Here is a 19,885-nt window from a genome sequence, read left to right on the forward strand (position 1 = left end):
AGATGGATGGTACTCAAAAATCACCAGTTACTTCTGATTTTCTTTTCAATGCTCATACATGTTTCCATGGACACTATTCAACATGTTTTCAAAAGAGAATTATTATGTTTATATTTTTTTTTGATAATTACATTTGTCAGTATAATTTATCATTGTTTCTGATTTCTTAGTACCACTAATTTTGATAATTACCTGTACCATGATGAAATTAAACTAAAATGTGCTCCAAAATATTCTTGCCTCTGCAGTAAAACTAATAACACTGTGAATCTACTGTCACTAACAAAGGCAGTATTCCACTCATTTTCTGGAGTTTGGAAAAGCACAGGGGAAGGACATTCCTAAGATAGACAGTTGTTTTTCATGCAGCTACGTTCTCATTATTATAGTTATACCATAGTTTGAATGGGGGCAGATCTACCAAGACCATACTAGATATCCAACCGTTCTGTCTCTTTCCCTCTCCTTTTCTTGCTGACCTGCTATGAGCCCTACTACCTCCACATCTGTGACTTCACTATCATCTTTGATGGCCAGAATCACTTTCCCCACGTATTGGAGGCCTCTACTCAATCACTGTGTTAGGTAGATATCCCACTGAGGTATGCAACCCACAAACCTATCTGAGTCCTCTTACAAAAGGCATTGGTATGTACTGATAGAATCTTTCTGCTCTGTTACAGAACTTTTCTGGGAAAGGAGAAGAGCAGAAAAAAAAGGCTCTCGTTTCCAAACCTGCTTTTGCCGCTTTTTCCCTGCACTGGGAAGGAATTTCAGGGTAATTGAGAGCTACTGCTCATCACAAATGCTACATCGTGAATATCTAATTTTTTTATAAGCCCTTCCACTGATTCCTGGAGTTTGCTTCACCGTGGGTCAGAGATTATATGCGCACTCTAGCATGCATTGTGGAGCCTTCCGCTGTCCTCTGCAACCCACAGCTGCTGTGTAGAGCAGATTTCAGGGAACCATCTACATCTGACAATTCCAAAGCATGCAGAGGACTTTTTTTTTCTCTAAAAGTATCCAAAAGCTGATCTGCAAAGCTCCTGCTTAGGACTCGTGCAGGGCGTCATCCCTTCGAGGTTCAGTGCCCTACAGTCTGGCCCTAGTTTCCTTTGGAAGATAGTTTCTGTTTGCTGCTGAGAAGCAACAGCCTGGCAGTTCTAGTGCTGCAGGCACGTATGGAAGTCAAGATACAACAAAGGAGAAGGAGCTTTTTTGTGCCCAATAGCCATGGCTAGAAAGCAAACGAAACTAAATAATCCAGTTTATTTTTCAAGTACTTGGCCAGACACACCCTCCTCACGCCGCTTTCACAATGGCACTCGGCTGGACCTATTTACCCTCACCAATACCCACGCGTATCTCGCCTTCCTTTCCCCTGCGCGCACTCCAAGCGGCCCCCGAGAGCCTCAGCCTAAGCGCTTTCGGCCGAGGAAAGGGGTGGCGGTAGCAGGAGGTGGAGACAGGCACTAAGCCACCACCTTCCGCCGCCCGAGGAAACGGCTCTCACGTGAGGAAGGCGGTAGCGCCGAGCTCACCCTGCCCGCTACCTCGGAGAAGGTGCTGCCGCGTCCCCGGCTCCGTGTGCGGCTCGGCGGCGCGCCAATGCCCACCAACTTCACCGTGGTGCCGGTGGAGGCGCAGGGCGGGGAGCGGGACTCGGCGGAGCGGGATGCGTGGCGACAGGAGGAGGAGGAGGAGGAGGACAACAGGGACCGGGGCTGCGGTGAGAGAGGGGAGCGGGGCGGCGTCGGGCGCTCGGGTGAGGGCAGCGCCGCGTCTCCGCCTTAGGGGGAGCGAGGCTCCTGGCGCTGCTGGGTGGTCGAGCGGGCCGAGGCTCCCCCGGGGGGCCCCGCGCCGGCTATCGGAGCGGATACGTTTCCTTTCTGTAGTGGGTGGTGTCGGCTCTGCCTACGCAGGTGAGGAAGTGCGCTTCAGGAGAGGGTAAAAGTCCAATGCGAGAGGCGGCTGAGAGCTTCTGTTAGCACACGCTGCTGCACCGCCGCTGGCCGGGACGAGGAAGCAGACCCGGCTCAGCTCGGAGAGGCGCTGCGGCCCTCTGAGGGTGGCGAGCGCCTGATCCGCCTGCTATCGCCTGCTCAGGAGAACGGGAGGAACCAGCGCCGCAGGCAGGCGTGGAAGATGTGTCTCTTAAAAGTCAAGTCCTGCCAGAGTATGCTAGAGGAAGGGCAGGAGGAAAAGTTTCTGGCTGTGGAGAAGAGCGTAATCGTAGGTTGTTTGTGCCTTTCTGCCTGCATCTGTCTCTTATTAGGCGAGGTTTTTGCTGCCTGGCAGTGCTGTGGTAGGAGACTTGCCTTCTGCTAGGCCTCACCTCTGAAGTTGTGAAGGTGAGCAGAATGGAGCCTGAGGTGAAGCTTTGTAACGTTGTAAGCAGGACACTCCTCAGGGCAGCCTGTTCTGTGACAGGATGAACATTTGGCTACAAGCAGTGGTGGGTTAAAAAGAGCTTTTCTCACTCAGGCGGTAGCAATGAGGGACTAGGGAAGCAATAACTCTTCCTTCAGTTGAGGAACTTCCTCTTTGCAGAGCAAGTTGCAGCAGCAGTTCCAAGTATGGTCCCTGAACTGTTGCTAGCAGTATGAAAACTCATTGAATCTTATGTGGTACTTTGGACACTGCATTACAGTCAAAACATGTTCTGAGCCCAAGTTCAGTGAGGGAGACTAAATGCTCTCCTCAAATTTATGGGCTGAGGAAATGAGCAATGTACTTAATGTTTTTTAAGGTATCATATGGATGTGTGTACTGTGTAAAGCTGTGATGCGTAAGATTGTTAAATTAATGCTTTGTAATCAAATAGTTATCCGTAGCTCATTCTTCTGAGAACTTAAAAAAAAAAAAAAAAAAAAAAAAATCCTAAAATACAAGCTCTGTTAATGGCAGCTAACAGGTAGTGTGGTAAAGCCCATCTGAAGGCTTTTGCTAAACTGGCAGAAAACAAAACTCATACAGTGGGGGAAAACATGCTTCTCTGGTTCTTGGAGATGAGCTGAATGAGTGCTGCAAAAATATGATGATTGCTAGAGTTGTAACAAGGTGGGGGGAGAATACAGTGAAGAGCAGGGATGGAAATAAGAAAAGAGGTGGAATGGGACATTCTTATTCAGATTATCCATGGTCTATATACCCTATATGATTTTATTATTTAAGCTATCTAGAATTTTATCTTTTTAGTTGAATTATCTGATGTAAAATGTGAGTAATTGTTCTAGAATTGTCTTGTTTGCAGTAGTGGTTTCTTTTGTGTTTGGTTCTTTTCTGTGTTTTTTTTTTTTTTTTGCTTTTTTTTTTTAAATTGTTTTGGAAGGAAGCAGAAACAGACTATAAGCCATTGAATCACCAATAAAATATTCCTGGTGACTTATTATCAAGATACTTATCAACTATTCTGTGTACTTACTCATGTATTCTCTGCTGATAACCTATGTGATCATAGTGTAAGTTGGGATTTTCTTACTGTATTTTCTTCACTCCTTCATAAACGTATGAAATTCTGAAATGTTCTTTTTGTGTGATCCCTGTACATCTTTAAAGAAGGGGAAAGTTTAGGTGAGTGGCTATTTGATTGGATTATAGTACTGACTAAAGTAGGATTTGTGATGAAGAATGAGGGGCAAAGTGTAGAAACTGGTGTATGAATTGAACGACACGATTGAAGGTTGGAGCCTGATAACTACAAAGTAGCAGGAGGGATTTGTATGTGCTTGTGTTGTTCAGTGTCCTTGTAATTTCATACAAGTGAAGGAAGGGTGGTTAGGGAATAATAGCTGGTAAAAGCAGGGGAGAAGGAGGACTGTACTGAAGTAAATGAAGTTTTTTGAGAGTTTCTGGCTTCCCTTATCTTTACAGATATCAATAGTGAATATCTGTTGATCAATTTCAAAGTTTTGATAGATTTATACTAATTTGTTTTTCATTAGCCATTCAACATATCAAGTATTTCAGAACATAACTAGTATCCCATGGTATTATTTGCCTAGCAACAGCAGTGTCTTATTTACAAAAGAATATGACAAGTAACTCCTACAAAAAAATCTTTAATTGAAGACCCTCATTTACAAGGAATATCAATGACAAACCTGGTCATCTTCAAGTAAGCTATTGCATTCATATTTAAGTATGGATTTTGTGAGTTTTCATGAAATACTAATTCCTGAAAGACAGGGGAATTGTTGAGGCAGATTATTTTTTTGTGTGTGTGTGTATGTAGTGAATGGTCAGCTTCTGCACAAAAAGCATAGAACCAGTCTGTAGTTCAAAACTTGCTGCACAGAAAAAGACCTGATGACACTTTTGGACTGCAACTACCTGTGGGTTAGAAGCAGCTGAGGAAACTTAAAAATCTAACCTTGCAAAAATATGAAAAAGTGAATTAAATTCTAAATTTATTTCTTTTATAAAGTAAAAAGCACACTTCCCCCTCCACCCTCACGCAGTCAGGAAAATGACATGTCATTTTAGGCATGTTATAAACTGGCAGTAAAGTCTACTGCTCGTAGGCATGTAATCTCTTGTTTCTTTGTTCCTGAACTAATCGTAAAATCAAGTTAATACTTGTCAATCCCTCTTCAGATCGATCATGATTTTATCAATTCCACTCAATGGGAAATAATATCAGCATCACAGCAATTGTCACAATTGCAATTATGAATCAGACTGCAAAGGATAGCTTGACCCTGATATGCTCAGTCATTGGTTCATGTTCTGAAACAGTGGAGTGTATGGGAACATCTCATCACAGCTCAATCCTATCACCTTATGAATTTAATACTAAAAACTATTAATATGATTTGTGTAACTGCATTCTAACCACCTCTCATCTGAGTAGACCATATACGTCTTCTATTTTCTTATTCAATTATGTATTAATGGCTTATCTGAGATCTCCTTTTTGATTCTATGGCAGCTTTACTTCCTTAAGCATGTTCATGAATGACTAGTTGTTTTGTCAGATTGTATCAGAGATCCTTGCAGACTATATAAATTGTATTTCCATTACGCACATGCTGGTTGATTCTCTCCTTTAGCTTCTTAGCTTTGGGAAACAGTGTCCCTTTACAGAAGTCATTGGTTGCTTTCCCCTTTACCCCTGGCATGTTGTGTAATACAACTTTGAAATGGAAAATACTATTCCTGTTACAGAGAAATGCATATATGACACTTGTCTCAGGCACCGTTGTTAAGTATAGGAGTCATCTTTGCTTTGAGGGGCATTGGCCATCCAGATCATCTCCTGACAAATTTCTAGCTCTGCCATGGGACTTTAATTGATCCATTCACATTTCATAATGATTGGAGCTATGTTAATGCAAGTGTTCCTGCTCTGTTAATAGCTACAAGGTGAATTGTTTCCACCTGTGCAGCCAGGGTTGGCCCTGCCCCTTTACTGGGTTCATTCACTGGTTCAGGCTGCGACCTAACAGTTCCCATACACTCCACTGTTTCAGAACATGAACCAATGACTGAGCATATCAGGGTCAAGCTATCCTTTGCAGTCTGATTCATAATTGCAATTGTGACAATTGCTGTGATGCTGATATTATTTCCCATTGAGTGGAGACAGTTTTTTCATCGTGATGTAAAGAATCTATACTCTTCTATTATCATAAGAATTATGGAATACTTAGAGTTGGAAGGGACCTTTAAAGGTCATCTAATCCAGCTCCCCTGCCATGAACATGGACATCCCCAGCTAAATCAGGTTGTTCAGGGTTTGATCCAGCTTCGCCTTGAAAGTCTCCAGGATGGGGCATCCACTACACCTCTGGGCAGCCTGTTGCAATGCCTCACCACCTTCACTGGAAAAGACTTTTATGTCCAACCTGAATCTACCTTCTTGAAGCTTGAAGCCATTTCCCCATGACCTATCACCACAGACCCTGCTAAAGAGTTTGTCTATTTCTTTTCTGTAGCTCTCATTTAGATAATGAAGTGCCACAAATCAGGTCACCTCAGAGCCTTCTCTTCTCCATGTTGAACAGGACCAGTTCTTTAACTGGTCCTTACAAGAGAGGTGTTCCATTCCTTGGATCATTTGTGGCCCTCATCAGGAAGTGCTCCACCAGGTCCATGTTTCTCCTGTACCAAGGACTCCACATCTGTACGTGATACTCCAGGTGAGGCCTCACCAGCACAGAGTAGAGGGGCAGGATCACCTCCCTCCACCATGCTTCTTTTGATGCTGCCCAGGATATGGTTGACTGTCTGGGGTGTGAAGACACATTGCTGGCTCATGTCCAGCTTCCCATCCACCAGTACCCCAGGTCTTCAGCGGGCCTGCACTCAATCATTTCATCTTCCAGCTTATATTGGTAGTGAGGGTTGCCTCAACCCAGGTGCAAAATACGCAGGATACCAGGTCTTTCTGGGTCTTTTATTCAGATCTCTCGGCGTTTTGTGTAGTCTCTTAGTCCACTCCAAGGATGAATGGCCTTTAGAATGTCATTATGCTGCTCTATCAATTGCACTCCCATCAGATTATAAGGCAGATGGAACTGCCAGTCAATGTTATTTCCTTGGCCTGTTTTAATACCATTGTACCCTGGTCACTTCTGATGACCTGGGGAGTCCTGTATGCTCTTGTCGGTTTAGTTAATGTAGATTATGTAGATTATGTATGGGCTTGATTTGCTTTTGGTACTGGATAGGCCTGTGTTAATCCACTTGTTGTGTCAATGCGGGTAAAGACATACCTGGTCCTTTCAGATAGAGGGAGAGGGCCTGTGTAGTTGTCTTGCCATTTCTGCAAGGGGTGGTGTCCTCTGACAAGATGTGTTGTTGTTTCTGGCAAAGGTCTCAGTTTCATCCTGGAGCATGCTTTGCGTTCTTGACATGCCTGGATGATATCTGACATTTGAACAGGCAGTCCCCATGCTTTTACTGCTGCCCACGTTGTTTTCTGCCTGGAATGTTGTAACTTCTTATGTAGTTACTGGTTGATGTTCTCGGCTGGTGAATCATCTAGCCACCTTATCCAAGCTACTGTGTTGACTTCATCATCAAGAGTCCACATCCATTGGAGGGCCACAAAGATGATAAAGGGCCTGGAGCATCTCCCCTGTGAGGACAGGCTGGGAGACCTGGGTCTGTCCAGCCTTGACAAAAGAAGACTGTGAGGAGATCTTATTAATGTTTATAAATATATTAAGTGTATTATTATAAATATATTAAGGTAGAGAAAGGGATATGGCCAACCTCTTTCCAGTGGTCTGTGAGAACAGGAGAAGGGGAAATGGCCATAAAATGGAGCAGAGGAAGTTCCACACCAATATGCAAAGGAACTTCTTCACAGTGAGGGTGACAGAGCACTGGAACAGGCTGCCCAGAGAGCTTGTGGATTCTCCTTCTCTAGAGATATTCAAGACCTGTCTGGATGCCTACCTGTGCAACTACCTGCTTTGGCAGGGGAGGTTGGACTCTATGATCTCTGGAGGTCCCTTCCAGCTCCTTCAATTCTGTGATTCTGTGATCATTCTCCAGTGACTGCATGGGCTGGTGTCTGGGTACGTGGTAGGCGTATACAGTTCTATGCCTAACCTGTTCCATACATCTAACCATATGTCTCAGCTCCAGATTGGTCAGGTTTGGGCAGTCCAATCCTGAGTGGCCCACTGTGCAGTTCAAAACGTAAGTCCTCAGTAGACCATCCAGCTATCCATGCAGATGTACAATGCAATGTCACCTGGTTCCTGGGTTATAAGCATTCACGCTGCTTTTAGCCCCCTGGCTACTCTGGTCATCCCCTTCTTTGAACCAGCTCGCCTTAGTTGAGGGATGGTATGCAATTGCTTGCCATTTAATATGATTTCCTTTGCTGGACTCATCCGTGTACCAGGCATCTTCTGGGATAGGGTATTTTTAGGACAGGATTTCTCTCTGGTGGAGCAATACTGGTCTCTTTGGGAGAATCACTATGGTACATCACTGGGCCTAGTATCTTTTGTAGCTCTTCTTTTAATGGTGATGATAAGTGACTTGATTGTCCCAGACAGGCAACCCAATGTGCCATGTCTGGGCTTAGGCCATCCCTATCTTAGGAGTATGCAATTTATTTTTCACCCACCCTTGAATAGGTAGTGTTGTTTTTACTGCTACCTCTGCTGTTTGTATTATTGGCTCTTCTGCCTGCAGGGCAGAGTAGGTGGCCAATAACTGTTTTTCAGTTGGGCCACACCAAACCTGAGACCAGAACCTTGACACTGCTGCAATCCCCATCCAAACCCTTCCTGGCTTACATGTTTGTCTAATTTGGCAGGTAAAGTGGGATCGAATATACTAAGTGCCTGTGCTTGTTTGATGGCTTGCTGAAAAGCATCTTATTCCATCTGTCCCTTATCTCACAGTTGGCCTTTCTTATTAGTCTATACAGAGGCCTCAGGATTTGTGCAAGGTGGGGTATGAAGATGTTGACTGTTTACAGGCTGCTTTGGTCTGGTTCCATGACTGATGGGGTGTGGGGACCCACAGACCCATGCTCCAGGAAAGGGGGAAAAGGGGAAGGGGTAGGGAGATGGGCCTGATGATCTGAGAAGGAAAGCTGATTTACTAAAAAAGATATTGGAATGCAAGATAACACAATATAATACAGTTTGATTGGAATTGAAGCTAATAAATCATGTAAAATGAGAGAGAGAGAGTGTCCAAAAACCAAAGGCCTTACTCTAATGCTGAAGGTGAGACGGGTATGAAGCACAGACGCTGCAGAGACAAGCAGAAAGGGGAAAAGGACATCTTGTGATTTATAAACAGTTTGATCTTTCCCTCTGAATGGAAAATGGAAACGGAACAGTGAAAAGTCTTCTGGGATATGTAGTTCTTCTCTTCTGAGACAGGTGTACCCGGAACTATCGAAAATCCATGGAACTGGAGCATTAACTCTTTAGCTCCCATAGCACTACATGATATTATGATGTGGAATACTGATAACAAAAAACATAAAACCATGACAAATGGTTGTCCAGTATCCTAGGGTGCCCAAGAATTCTTGTAGATGTTTTGCTGTAGTTAGTATTGGAAACACCAGTGTCTTATCTATAAGACTTTCGTCTTCTGGGTAAACTTTTGTCTTCTCTGACCAGACAACTCCCAGAAATTTCACTGATAGTCTGGGCCCTTGATCCTTTTGTAAATAGATAGCCCACCCTTTCTCTCATAAGGTAGTTTGATAATGAACTTACCACTTTTCCAGGTGTTTCTAAAGAGGCAGAAGTTAGCATTAAATCATCAATATAATGATATAATTTGATGTTATCTAGTTTATTCCACCCCACCAAGTCACAGGCTACCAAATTATGGCAATAAGTTGGTGAATGTATGTATCCTTGTGGTAGGACCTAAAAGATTCACTGCCTACCCTTCCATGTGAATGCAAATTGGTTTGAGATCCTTTAGCAATGAAGATACTGAAGAACACGTTAGTTAAGTCTAGGTCACAATGATAGGTTTCTAGCTCCATACTTGATGTGTCCAGGAAGGTGACAATATTGTGGACCATGTGAATTGGAAGGGTGACCTTGTTCAATTCTCTATAATCTATTGTCATCCACCAGGTCCGCTCTGGTTTCTGTACTGACCAGGTAGGGGAGTTATAGGAGCTATGTGCTGGTCTGATGATCCCCACTTTTTCCAATTCTTGTATTGTTCAAGTGATTTCTTCCTGACCTCCTGGGATTTTATATTGTTCTGTATTAGTGATCCGGCATGGCTGGGACACCCAAATGCACTCGTGTTTTGCATAGCCTTGCAGAACTGACTGTACTGACTGGACAGTAATACTCCTAATTCATAACCTGAGCTCTCCAATATGAGTTTGGAGAGTCACTCCCCTCAGTTTATCTATGCCTAATATCTGTTCTACCAATACAGGAACATATACTTTGTACTCCTGAGGCAGTAGGCATCCAACATCTAATTTTAACCAGGTTTGTGCCACAGGGATCATTTTTCCCCCATATTCTCCTATAATAGCCCACTTACTGGAAACTTTACGAGTCACCATGGACTATAAACATCTCAGCTCCCATGTCAACTGTTGCCATTACTCTGTATATTTTTGGGGGGACAAGTATACTGTCAATTTGACCTAGGGCTTCTGTTCCTCTTTGGAGGCCCTAATCCTCAGGTGACCATGCCCCCTCTTCAAGCCATGAGTTGAGAAATCTTTTGGAGGCCCAGCTGTGGCTGCTTGGGCCCCCGAGGATATTTTTTAGATTCAGTGTTGGGGTGTCTTCTAGCTTCCGTGCCTGTGGAGGAATCTTTTTTTATAATCCTGATATCTTCCCTCTTAGAGGGTGAGAGTGTAAATTGTTGTTTCTCTGTTGTCAATCTTCTCTACAGGTTTAGGAGGACATGGTTAGGTTGCTTTTCAATCTTACCCTGTACCCTGGCCCGTATGAGGTTATGCCACATTTGCCAGGAGTGAGGCTGTTGAATTATGGCCTCAAAGGCCACCGAAAGATTTAAGATCACTATAAATGTCCCATAGTGATGGCAAGGGAGCTTTCTGTAGAATCAGGTCTCTCATACTTGCAGTGAATTTGACCAAGGACTCTCAGAAGTGTCCTCATAGATTGCTTCTCTCATACCTAGCTCCTTAATTCCGGAGCTCTTTCATGGAATTCCATACCCCATTATGGGTGGATTTATCTAGATTATTAGGCCACATCAGTCAAAAGGCTCCCCTAATCCATTGAATTAAAGTGATTTTCCTCACTGCATATGGCAGTCATATAATCATTGTCTTAAGGCTAGTTGTGTTGTAATACATGCTAGCTTAGGAATTTTGAGGCCGTTTACTACAATACTTTCAGCTTCCATATCCCATAGCCTTAGTAGCCAGTCCAGGACACTTCTCTTGACCTCTGCTGGAAATGCTGGGCTAGATCCACTCGTTAGTTTGGCTGTAGTATAAGGGAAACTCTAACATGCATAGCTATTTGAAGGGAATTCAGTCCTCAGGTGGTACCCTCACTGGCCTTTCTTGGATTTTCTTGGTGTTTTTTTTTTGCATGACTATAGGTTGGATATCTAGCTACCAGGGCCTCTAGTTCAGATATTTTTTTTTTTTTTAAGAGTTCTCCTTTCCAATACTGTTAAGGCCATAGAGATCAGATTGCTCATGGTCCCCTTTCCTTGCAGTGGCCAGGGCCCTGACTTGTGGTTTTGGGCCAGTTTGGGTGGCCTCATCTGTAAGTGCAGCAAATTTATGCTTGTGCTGTTTAACTCTATCATGTAGTGAGTTATTTTCTTCCTCAAGATTTTGTTCTGAAATAGCTGCTTCTCCTTGCTTGTCATAATACTTTTTTTCTGGGCCCTACATCTAAGCAGCCATGTGGGAGTAGCTAGCTATGTTTCCCCCATCTCTCACTGGGCTCCATTTTTCTATATTAGAAGCCAGCGCATGCCATGGAGAGACTAGGAATCCCAAGATGTGTCTGAGTAGCTCTTTCCCCACAGGGATAGATTTCCCCCATCCCAGACATCCTGCTACACCTTCTAGGAAAGCAATCGTAAGATTAGTATTGCCTTTTATGGGTGACTCCTGGCTGGCTCACCAAATGTAAGGATAGGCAGCAGATAGGAAGCATTTTGGCAGAAGCTAGGTAATTTTGAACCTTATCATCTATAACAAATTGAACAATGTGTCAGGAAGTGCAAACCACATTCAGTTTTAACTGTAAAATTGTACTACTGTGCTCTTCCTTCTCCCTCTCTTGAAATTAGCCCCAGAAAGGTGAATCCCAACATCTCAGTCTCTTACAGGTGCTCCTGTAACATTTTTTTTCTTCTGCCAAATGTCTGAGACATTACATCTTTTAGTTTAAGCTATTTAGGCAATTCAGTCTCTTAAAATTACTTCAGAAATGAACTTGTGAGCAGTTATGAGTGTATTAACTCTGGTCCTTCAATAACTTTGCTCTTGAATCATCGCTAATGGGAAACATGTCTTAATAATGCTCCTGTCAATGGGAAAGTATTTATGTGCTTCCTAATTTAATTCTTAATTCTTATTTCTTAATTAGTTTCCTTAATTAGCTATAATCTTTAGCTAACTCACAACAATCAAAAATAAAGTGTCCAGCCTGTTTAGGAAATCATTATGGGAGCCCTTGGATCGTAACAGTTTGAGTGGTAATCTCTTTAGAAAACACTTATTTATTTATTATGAAAACTAATATGTATCTAAAGAAAAAAAAAATCACATTCTCTCTTTGGAAGAAGAAAGAAAACATTCAGTTTCTTGCTTTGTGAAGAATGGGAAGTTTGCCTATTGTCTTTTCAGACTGAGAAAGGGAATTTTATAGCATTCCTCAAAAAACTGCTGACATGACTGGTTTTGTGCAGCTGCTTAGCAGCTTGTGTGTAGAGGAGATTTTTTAGGAGAGTAAACAGAAAGTGACAGGAGGTAAGATTTGTCAGCATCAGTGAGTTAAAGCAGGTCTTGTAAGAGGAACTTTAGGAAATGTTCCTGGAATGGCTTTCAACGCTTTTTGGCCTTTCCACAGGTGGTTGTTTTTTATGTAGGCTTTAGGATCGTAGAGAAAAGTAGACTTCTGGTGTGATTAAAAGATTATGCCACAGGAAATAGTACGTTGTAAGCAATAAAATCAATTTAATGAAATTTATATGAAATTGCTTTAGGCTAGTATAGAATGTATACAATAACACAAACTAGAAAACATTGATATTGATATATCCAATTTGAAAGAGAGTTAACAACTTATGAAACAGGGCTTAAAAGGAATCTCTTATCTAAAACAAGTGTTTTGAAACTTAAAAAAGAGCTTGCAAAATCATTATGATTATATATTAAAGTGTTTTATTCATCTGCTACATCTTCAGTACCCTGCAAGTGCTTCCTACATAAAAGCAGTGTTAGCAGCTATATGTGCTGAAGATCTATTCATATGTACTTGATGCATAAACCAACTTTTTTGACCGTAGATTAGTCTTTGGAATAGGTCACTATTATTTGCTGTTAACATTTACTGGAAGCATGTTGAAGTGAATTTATTTAATGGGAAGAAAACCTAAGCTGCATTTATTATTAGGTAAAGGATTTGAGTGACTTGATCCTGCCCATTTCACTAAGCATAGTATTAATTGCTGACGGAAATCCTTCAGCTTAATTCTGATCAGTGGGTTCTGTGACTGTCATGTAGTTTGACTGTGTCATGTGCCTGTTTCACGCTGTGTGAAGCCTTAATGACTTGTTGCAGGATTAATCCAATACTAGTAAGAAACAGGATTTGAGGTCTTACACAAAGCTGGGAAGAAGCAACTGTCAGTTTGTTTCTCTTCTTGATATGTGAAGAATCATCAAAGAGGAATTATTTGATTTTTTTCCTTAATTATGAATGAACGAGATAATGAAGACAGTGGGCAAAATCCAAGTGAGTCTCTTTAAAACACGGTGCCATAGGTCTATTGAGTATTTTACTGAAGTAGCAGATTCTGTACTTCCTGCTGCCTTGTAAAGAATTGATTAAAATTTTACGGTGTGCTGTCATTGAAATTACACTGTGCTTGATTAAAACAGCTGAGGAAAAGGGAAATTAAAACTTGGGGATGCAAATAAGGTGAGTGGACATAGTATTGGAATCCTCCATTATGTAAAGAGGCTTACAAGGAGCTTAAGTATGTTCTGTTGTGCTTTTCAAGTTAATTTAGATAAATTGTGCTAGCCATTAATTGTTATAATGTCAGAAACTAATGATTTATTGAAAAAAATTGAACAATTCCTTATTAAAAAGTAAATTGTCAATGAAGTAGATTGCACTGAATTTTCAATCTCATCCCATGTAAAAATTATGATAGGCAGGATGTGTTCAAACAAGGTTATTGATGTCTTCATAATTTGAATTAAAGTAAGACAGCGACTTTCAAAAATGTGAGTCTATTTTAGTACTCTTAAGTGTACTTCAACAAAATGTATGTTTTTGGAGTAGGAGGGGTAAGAAATTAATTTTTTAATATTGTCCTAGTCCTTTTGCTTGCTAATTAAAAAAAAAAATAAAAAATTGGATGTATAGAAAGTAAATATGTATGAGATAGAAGATAGAATTGTACTTTTTGCCACAGGTAATTTTTGTGAACGTGACATTTTGATATTTCATTTCAAATGACTTCTAAACCAATTTTTTTTTTAACCTTAAATTGTTTATTTATGTTAACAGTGGATTTACCTTTGTGCAAACAGGACCTCTGTGTTTTCAGTTTGCAATGGCTAGACCATTCTTAATCTGACCCAATACTAATGTAATGACTGTGCTACTTAAGTTTTTGTTTGGAAAGGGACATTTCATTGCATCTTGATAATCGGAACGTATTCCAGCATACATGGGCTGTGCTTTAGAGTTGCTAGAGTTCTGCTTTTCTGAACACCACCTGTATTCCTTTTCCATTAGAAGATTACTAGCTTTTCTTATTCAGATTGATGTTAAACTCCTGTAGTCCTGTAGTGTAACAAGAGATATAGATGCTTGCTCAATGGGGCTTGTTTGGACAAAATGTATTTGAATACGAAGTCAAATAGGAACATTTTCTTGACTGTGAGCAATAAAGGACAGGTATAGTGTGGAACAGAAAGGAAATCATGAATCTGGAAAGGATTTAGGGATCAGGCTGGAATAGAATAGCATGAGCTTGGTTTAATGCTATGTTAAAGAGGGCTGGCATGATCCTTGGAGTAGAAAGGTGATTATTATACTTCTTTAAATAGCACAATTGAGCACAGTTAGAAAGCTGTACTTGGTTTTTAGAGCTTGAATTTTTCTTGGATGTCTTCCCTTGCATATTACGGTTGGAAGGTGCATTAAGAAATCACAGCAAAAATTTTGAAAAAAGCCAGGTTAAATTAGAAATAAGGAAAACTTCTTTGAGATTTTTCTACTAATTGAAAAATCATTAATCATCATCACCATCATAAAACTCTGCAATTTTTATTTCAAGTCTGAAAGCACTAGGGTCAGATCTTAGCATGCTTTCTCAAAGTTGTACTGGCTAATGCAGAAATTCTGTAATCTGTGGAAACATGGGAAAAAAAGATTAGATGGTCTAATACTTTTTTTGTCCTTAATCTCTTGAACAGGCATCCAAGTGCAGATTCAGGATCACTTAGATGACTGTTTCCCATCTCTGTCCCCAAATCTGCTCTGCCACTTTCCCTAAGACAAAACTTCCACAAGACATTTTTTCACAGTCTACCTCAGAGTATGCAGGGATGGAAAAACTATCACTGTCATTCAACGATGTAGTTATAATGGCATTACTGCTAAATAGGTAGTTTTACTTACTCAGATTGTTTTTTTTCCTATCCTGATAATGTCTTCGCAGTGACAGCATAAGCATTTGTGTAGTTAGCACACAAACTCAGCTTGATGGAAAGTTGCAGCAAAACAGTTCTCTCCCAGCTCAGCATTACTCCACTTACTCCTGCTGCAAGAATATAGATTGCTCTGAAAGTAATGCCTCCTATTTATTTCTGTGGAAACTACAATAGATGCAAATATATGCAAAAATAGATGCAATTCTGTTTAGTAGGGTGAATTCTCAGCTACGGAGCATTATTTTTCATATAGTCACCAACATTAGCTATGCATTTTCACTAGCAATGAACAAGGACTTGTATGCTCCATTTGTATGTATGAACCAGTGAGGTGACTTCCTGCTACTGTGGCTGGGTTGTTGGTAGGAATATGTCTCCTGCATAGTTCATTTTTTATCGGCCCTAATACATAGAAGTCAGAAGGCACTAAATCCAGTATATACATTTTTGTATAGGGTTTTGTAGGATTGTCTAGCCAAGATTGATAGTGTGCTTCACAGTCTTCAAACTAGTATGGGGCCAGTCTGTTCCTGTGTGAGCATTCATGGGAAACACCTGGTGAAAAATTTGCAATATTTCAATGTTGCAATTGAATTTCCAAATTGTTTCCAAAACGTTGAAGCCATTATTCAGCTCTGTACACAGTTCCCTGGTGATAGTCCACCAATTTGAGTAGATGAGCTCATTGAACCACTTTCATGACCTGACTACTGTGCATGGCTGTCCAGAACGTGGCTTGTCTTTCACATCACTGTCATCACTGCTGAAATGCACGACCTGTGGCCTCAGTATGCCAACATTCATAGACTAGTTTGGGTTGGAAGGCGCCTATAAGATCATCTAGGTCCAATCGCCCTGCTATAGGCAGGGAAGGGGAATTTCCCCCAAAGGTAGGAAAAGCCTGAGCTTATTCTATCACTCACAGTGGTTGACAAAGTCTAACTAAGCTCCTAACTTCAGCTCTGAGAGTGGCACAGAGAAACCAAAGTAGGCACAGGATCTCCGAACACCAAGACTAACAGTTTTGTAAGAAGGTATTTTGATTGCCCTATGAGCAAAATAAAGAATCATTGTGCTTTAATGTTGTCCATATCCTTTGACCTGAGCCTTATCTTCATTCTGCCTCTGGAGAAATGAAGGAGTGGAGGAATGCAGACACGAGCAGAGCCAACATCCATCTCTGCCTGCCATCCCTGAGAACCTTCTGCTTTGTTCCTACTTACCTTTCCCTCTATCCACCTCCCTCAAACCTGCCTTTACACAGCTCCACCTGGCTCCTCCTGCAAACTGCTGCTGGGGCCAGCAGAGCTCAGCACACCATTGGCAGAAATGCTGCTTCTGCTCTTCAAAGCAACAGTTCTAAGAGGAAGGCATAGAAGAGGATCCTTTGGTTCCCTGCTCTGACAAATTTAAACTAAAAAACCCCAGCAGTGATCTGTTGCTTTGCACAGACGTTATGGCTGCAGTCACCTGGTCTCCTAGTTTGCTGACTGTTGTGCTAGGAGAATCTTTACAATTTCATTTAGAAGCCACGGGTACAACTGCAGGGCTCAAGTAGCAGCTGCAGCATTGATCTGATAGAGGGGTTACCCAAGGGCCCCATCTGTGTTCCTGGGGGATTTCATATGCATCCGGGCCCTGTGCAAGCAGAGGGCCCACTGCTTTCTCTCAGGAGAGAGTAGGTAGCCCATAGCCTCTTTGCTCTCCGTAAACGTTCAGTTAGTGTCAATGAATGTCAGTGGGCACAATTTTTTCCACACAGTGGAATCAAATTACACGCCTTTGCTTCACATGCACTTCCAGGTCAGATGCCTTTTTCTCAGATTGCCTCTCTGCTGTCAGATACTGCACGGCAACAAAATATAATGGGATGTGGAAGGGAATAAGAATTTGATCCAAGTGCATTTTGGCCCTGTGCAACTGACTCATACCTTCTTGTACTCATAACTTCTTGAACATTGAAAGCCTAAGGCATCAAAAAACAACAGTAAAAAAACCCAAGTTATTTCTTTTTAAAATCATATAGCTACCTTAAGTGACTTGTAGCTTTTTTAGAATGGTCGTTCCTTACCAGGTTAGGTATTTCATAGTTGTCCTGTTTTTGAAGTAGGAATTTGACTGCAGTACCATTTGCTTCATGGAATATTCTTAAAACAACATCCTGAGAATATCCTTTGTATGATGAACCTTGCTTATTTTTGTTTTGTTTTGTTATCTACTAGGAGATGGTATTTCCAGGGAAAGTAGTCCATTTATTAACAGTGCAGAGATGGACAGAGGAAACATGTACGAAGGTAAAAATATGGCTCTCTTTGAGGTAAGTTCTCATTTTGTTGTGTGTGTGTCCGTATACATATTTTGTTTTGTAATTTATATATTACTATACATATATATAGTATATATATGCATTACATATATACATTGCATTCAACCTCCCATTCTGTTGCTGTCCTTCTGTGCTCCTCCCTTCTTTCGTCCAAAAAATGTTAGCACAGAAAACATAATCTTTCAGTTCTTCTGTATGACAAAAAATTGTGCACTGCTTTTCATCGAACGTTAGAGATTGTGCTAAGTCACTGATGTTTGTCATTAAATCTCTTTGCCACTTACGACGTTTCTTACTATTTTTTTTTTGACAGAAATCATGATACCAGAGTTTTGTTTCTGGATTCATCTCCTTCAAACTCGAATTCATAAATCAATATGCAAAACTACTTCTTGTTCAAATAAGATATTGTATTACTCACTGTTGACAAATTGTTGCTGCTGCTTTTTTTTTTTTTCCCCTCATTGCCCCTAATCATCTTTGAAATATATGCTTGCATTAGTTATTTTCAACACATTGCTGATGTAGCGTTGGATTTTTTTGATATCTTGTGTTCTGTAGTATGTGTTTCCTAGAGTCTTAACATTTTCAGCTGACTTGTATTTGTAAAAGATCATTAAAAAGTTCAAAGAAGTTAGGGTGATATAACTGTGATTGTCATGACCTAATACCGTCAGGCAAAGATTATCTTTTGTATATTACTGTTTTCAGTTCCAATCTGTTGTCTTCCTCCCAGTATTTGATGCTGTATGCTTGATTCAATCTTCTAGTTCTGCTTCTCTTGGTATGCTTTTATTGTATGTGTTTCTTTAGGATTTTATTATTGTTTTCACCATGCTTTGGTTTTGTAGCAGGTATTTGGCTGAAGAAAGATCGGCTTGCTTCTGTGTCAAGTAATATTATATATATTTAATTACATCTTATGTGGATATGTTCCAAAGCATACATTTGTTCAAAATACGTACATTGTTTTAAGAGTATTCCTTATGGATCATGGTTCTTGAGAGCCTGAAGGTGCTTGAGAAAATTATCTAAGGCTACTTTTAGGTTTTTTTTCCAGCATTTAGTTTGTGTCTAAATGTCATGACCCTGCCACTGCAATATAGGGAGGGACTGCAATATAATCATGTAGCATTCAACTATAAAGATTTACTTTTGTTCTTCGACATGTGGCTGGTATTTGGTTATGCTAGTTTTCAGATTAGAGTGACTCAGGAATAACCTGTTGAGTGTCTGTTTGAAGTAGTATCATAAAATCATAATTTAAGTTTTTATTATATGCAGTTTTTTTAAAATCCTGACAGGAGGAAATGGATAGCAATCCCATGGTGTCATCTCTTCTTAACAAACTAGCAAACTACACGAATGTGACTCAAGGTGTGGTGGAACATGAAGCAGATGAAGATAGCAAGCGAAAGGAAGTCAAGGTATCTGAACTTCTGATAAGTTACGACAAAGCTAGCCACATAAAGAGAAATATTTTTCAGCCTAAAAAGAAATCACACGATTCTTTAAAAACAGGAGAGAGAAAAGCAGAAGTGTTCATTGATCTTGCTAGCGTGTTTTAGCAACACATTGTTGTAGAAGTTCCATATGAAATGTATGTAAAACTCATACCCAAAACGAGCATTACATGCATCTCAGTTTCCTCTTAATTTTTTTCCCTTCTGTCCTTGTATTAGCAACAGTAACTTTGTTTTACCTTTGGTGAGGATGCAGTTTGACATTCTTCTCATTTGACTGGTTTATTGATACATTTCAGTTGGCTGGATTTTTATCTTAGGTTGAAATTAAGAGAAAACTTGAAATGAAACAAGCCACTTTTTATGATCAGAAGTGTATTTGCTTCTTAATATGGCAGCAGGTTTTTTGTTTTGTTTTTTTTTTGTATTGTTCCTGTGTTTGGAGGAGAATCTCTCTAGCATATTTGCTTGAAGAGAGCAGCTAAGATCTCCAGCAGTTGTCTGCTAGGTGCCCCAAACTGCCTATCTATACCTTTGTATGAGAGGAACATAAGCAACCTTGTCAGGCTCTAATAAGATACTATATTGAACCTTCTGTGAGCAGGAAGCTGTCTTAGAAGGGGAAAGCCAGAATCTAAATCATGTATAACACAAAACTTTGCAGTCAAGGAGGGATGATGAGCTGTGGCTGGTAGGGCATGAAAACTGAATCTGGGAAACTTAGGGTAGATATTGGGAGAATGA

General features: G+C 40.8%; 1 protein-coding gene across 7 annotated transcripts in view; it reads left to right on the forward strand.

Annotated features, from left to right (window-relative positions):
- The first annotated feature begins 1,464 nt into the window (after nt 1-1,464).
- The window catches only part of SLC12A7 (solute carrier family 12 member 7), a 67,604-nt gene continuing 49,183 nt past the window's right edge, over nt 1,465-19,885 (forward strand). For 3 of the 7 annotated variants that reach the window (XM_085220040.1, XM_085220044.1, XM_085220042.1), the window contains exons 1-3: nt 1,468-1,732; nt 17,575-17,669; nt 18,983-19,105. In XM_085220040.1, coding sequence (XP_085076166.1) covers nt 1,612-1,732; nt 17,575-17,669; nt 18,983-19,105 — 339 coding nt within the window. In that variant the 5' untranslated portion in view covers nt 1,468-1,611. Of the gene's footprint in view, nt 1,733-17,574; nt 17,670-18,982; nt 19,106-19,885 lie in introns of all 7 variants that reach the window. The other 4 variants (XR_014882233.1, XM_085220043.1, XR_014882234.1 and 1 more) reach the window with 3 other exon arrangements.

The sequence above is a fragment of the Meleagris gallopavo genome, chromosome 3 (assembly GCF_905368555.1).
Source record: "Meleagris gallopavo chromosome 3, MGAL_WU_HG_1.1, whole genome shotgun sequence".
Classification (NCBI taxonomy): Eukaryota; Metazoa; Chordata; class Aves; order Galliformes; family Phasianidae; genus Meleagris; species Meleagris gallopavo.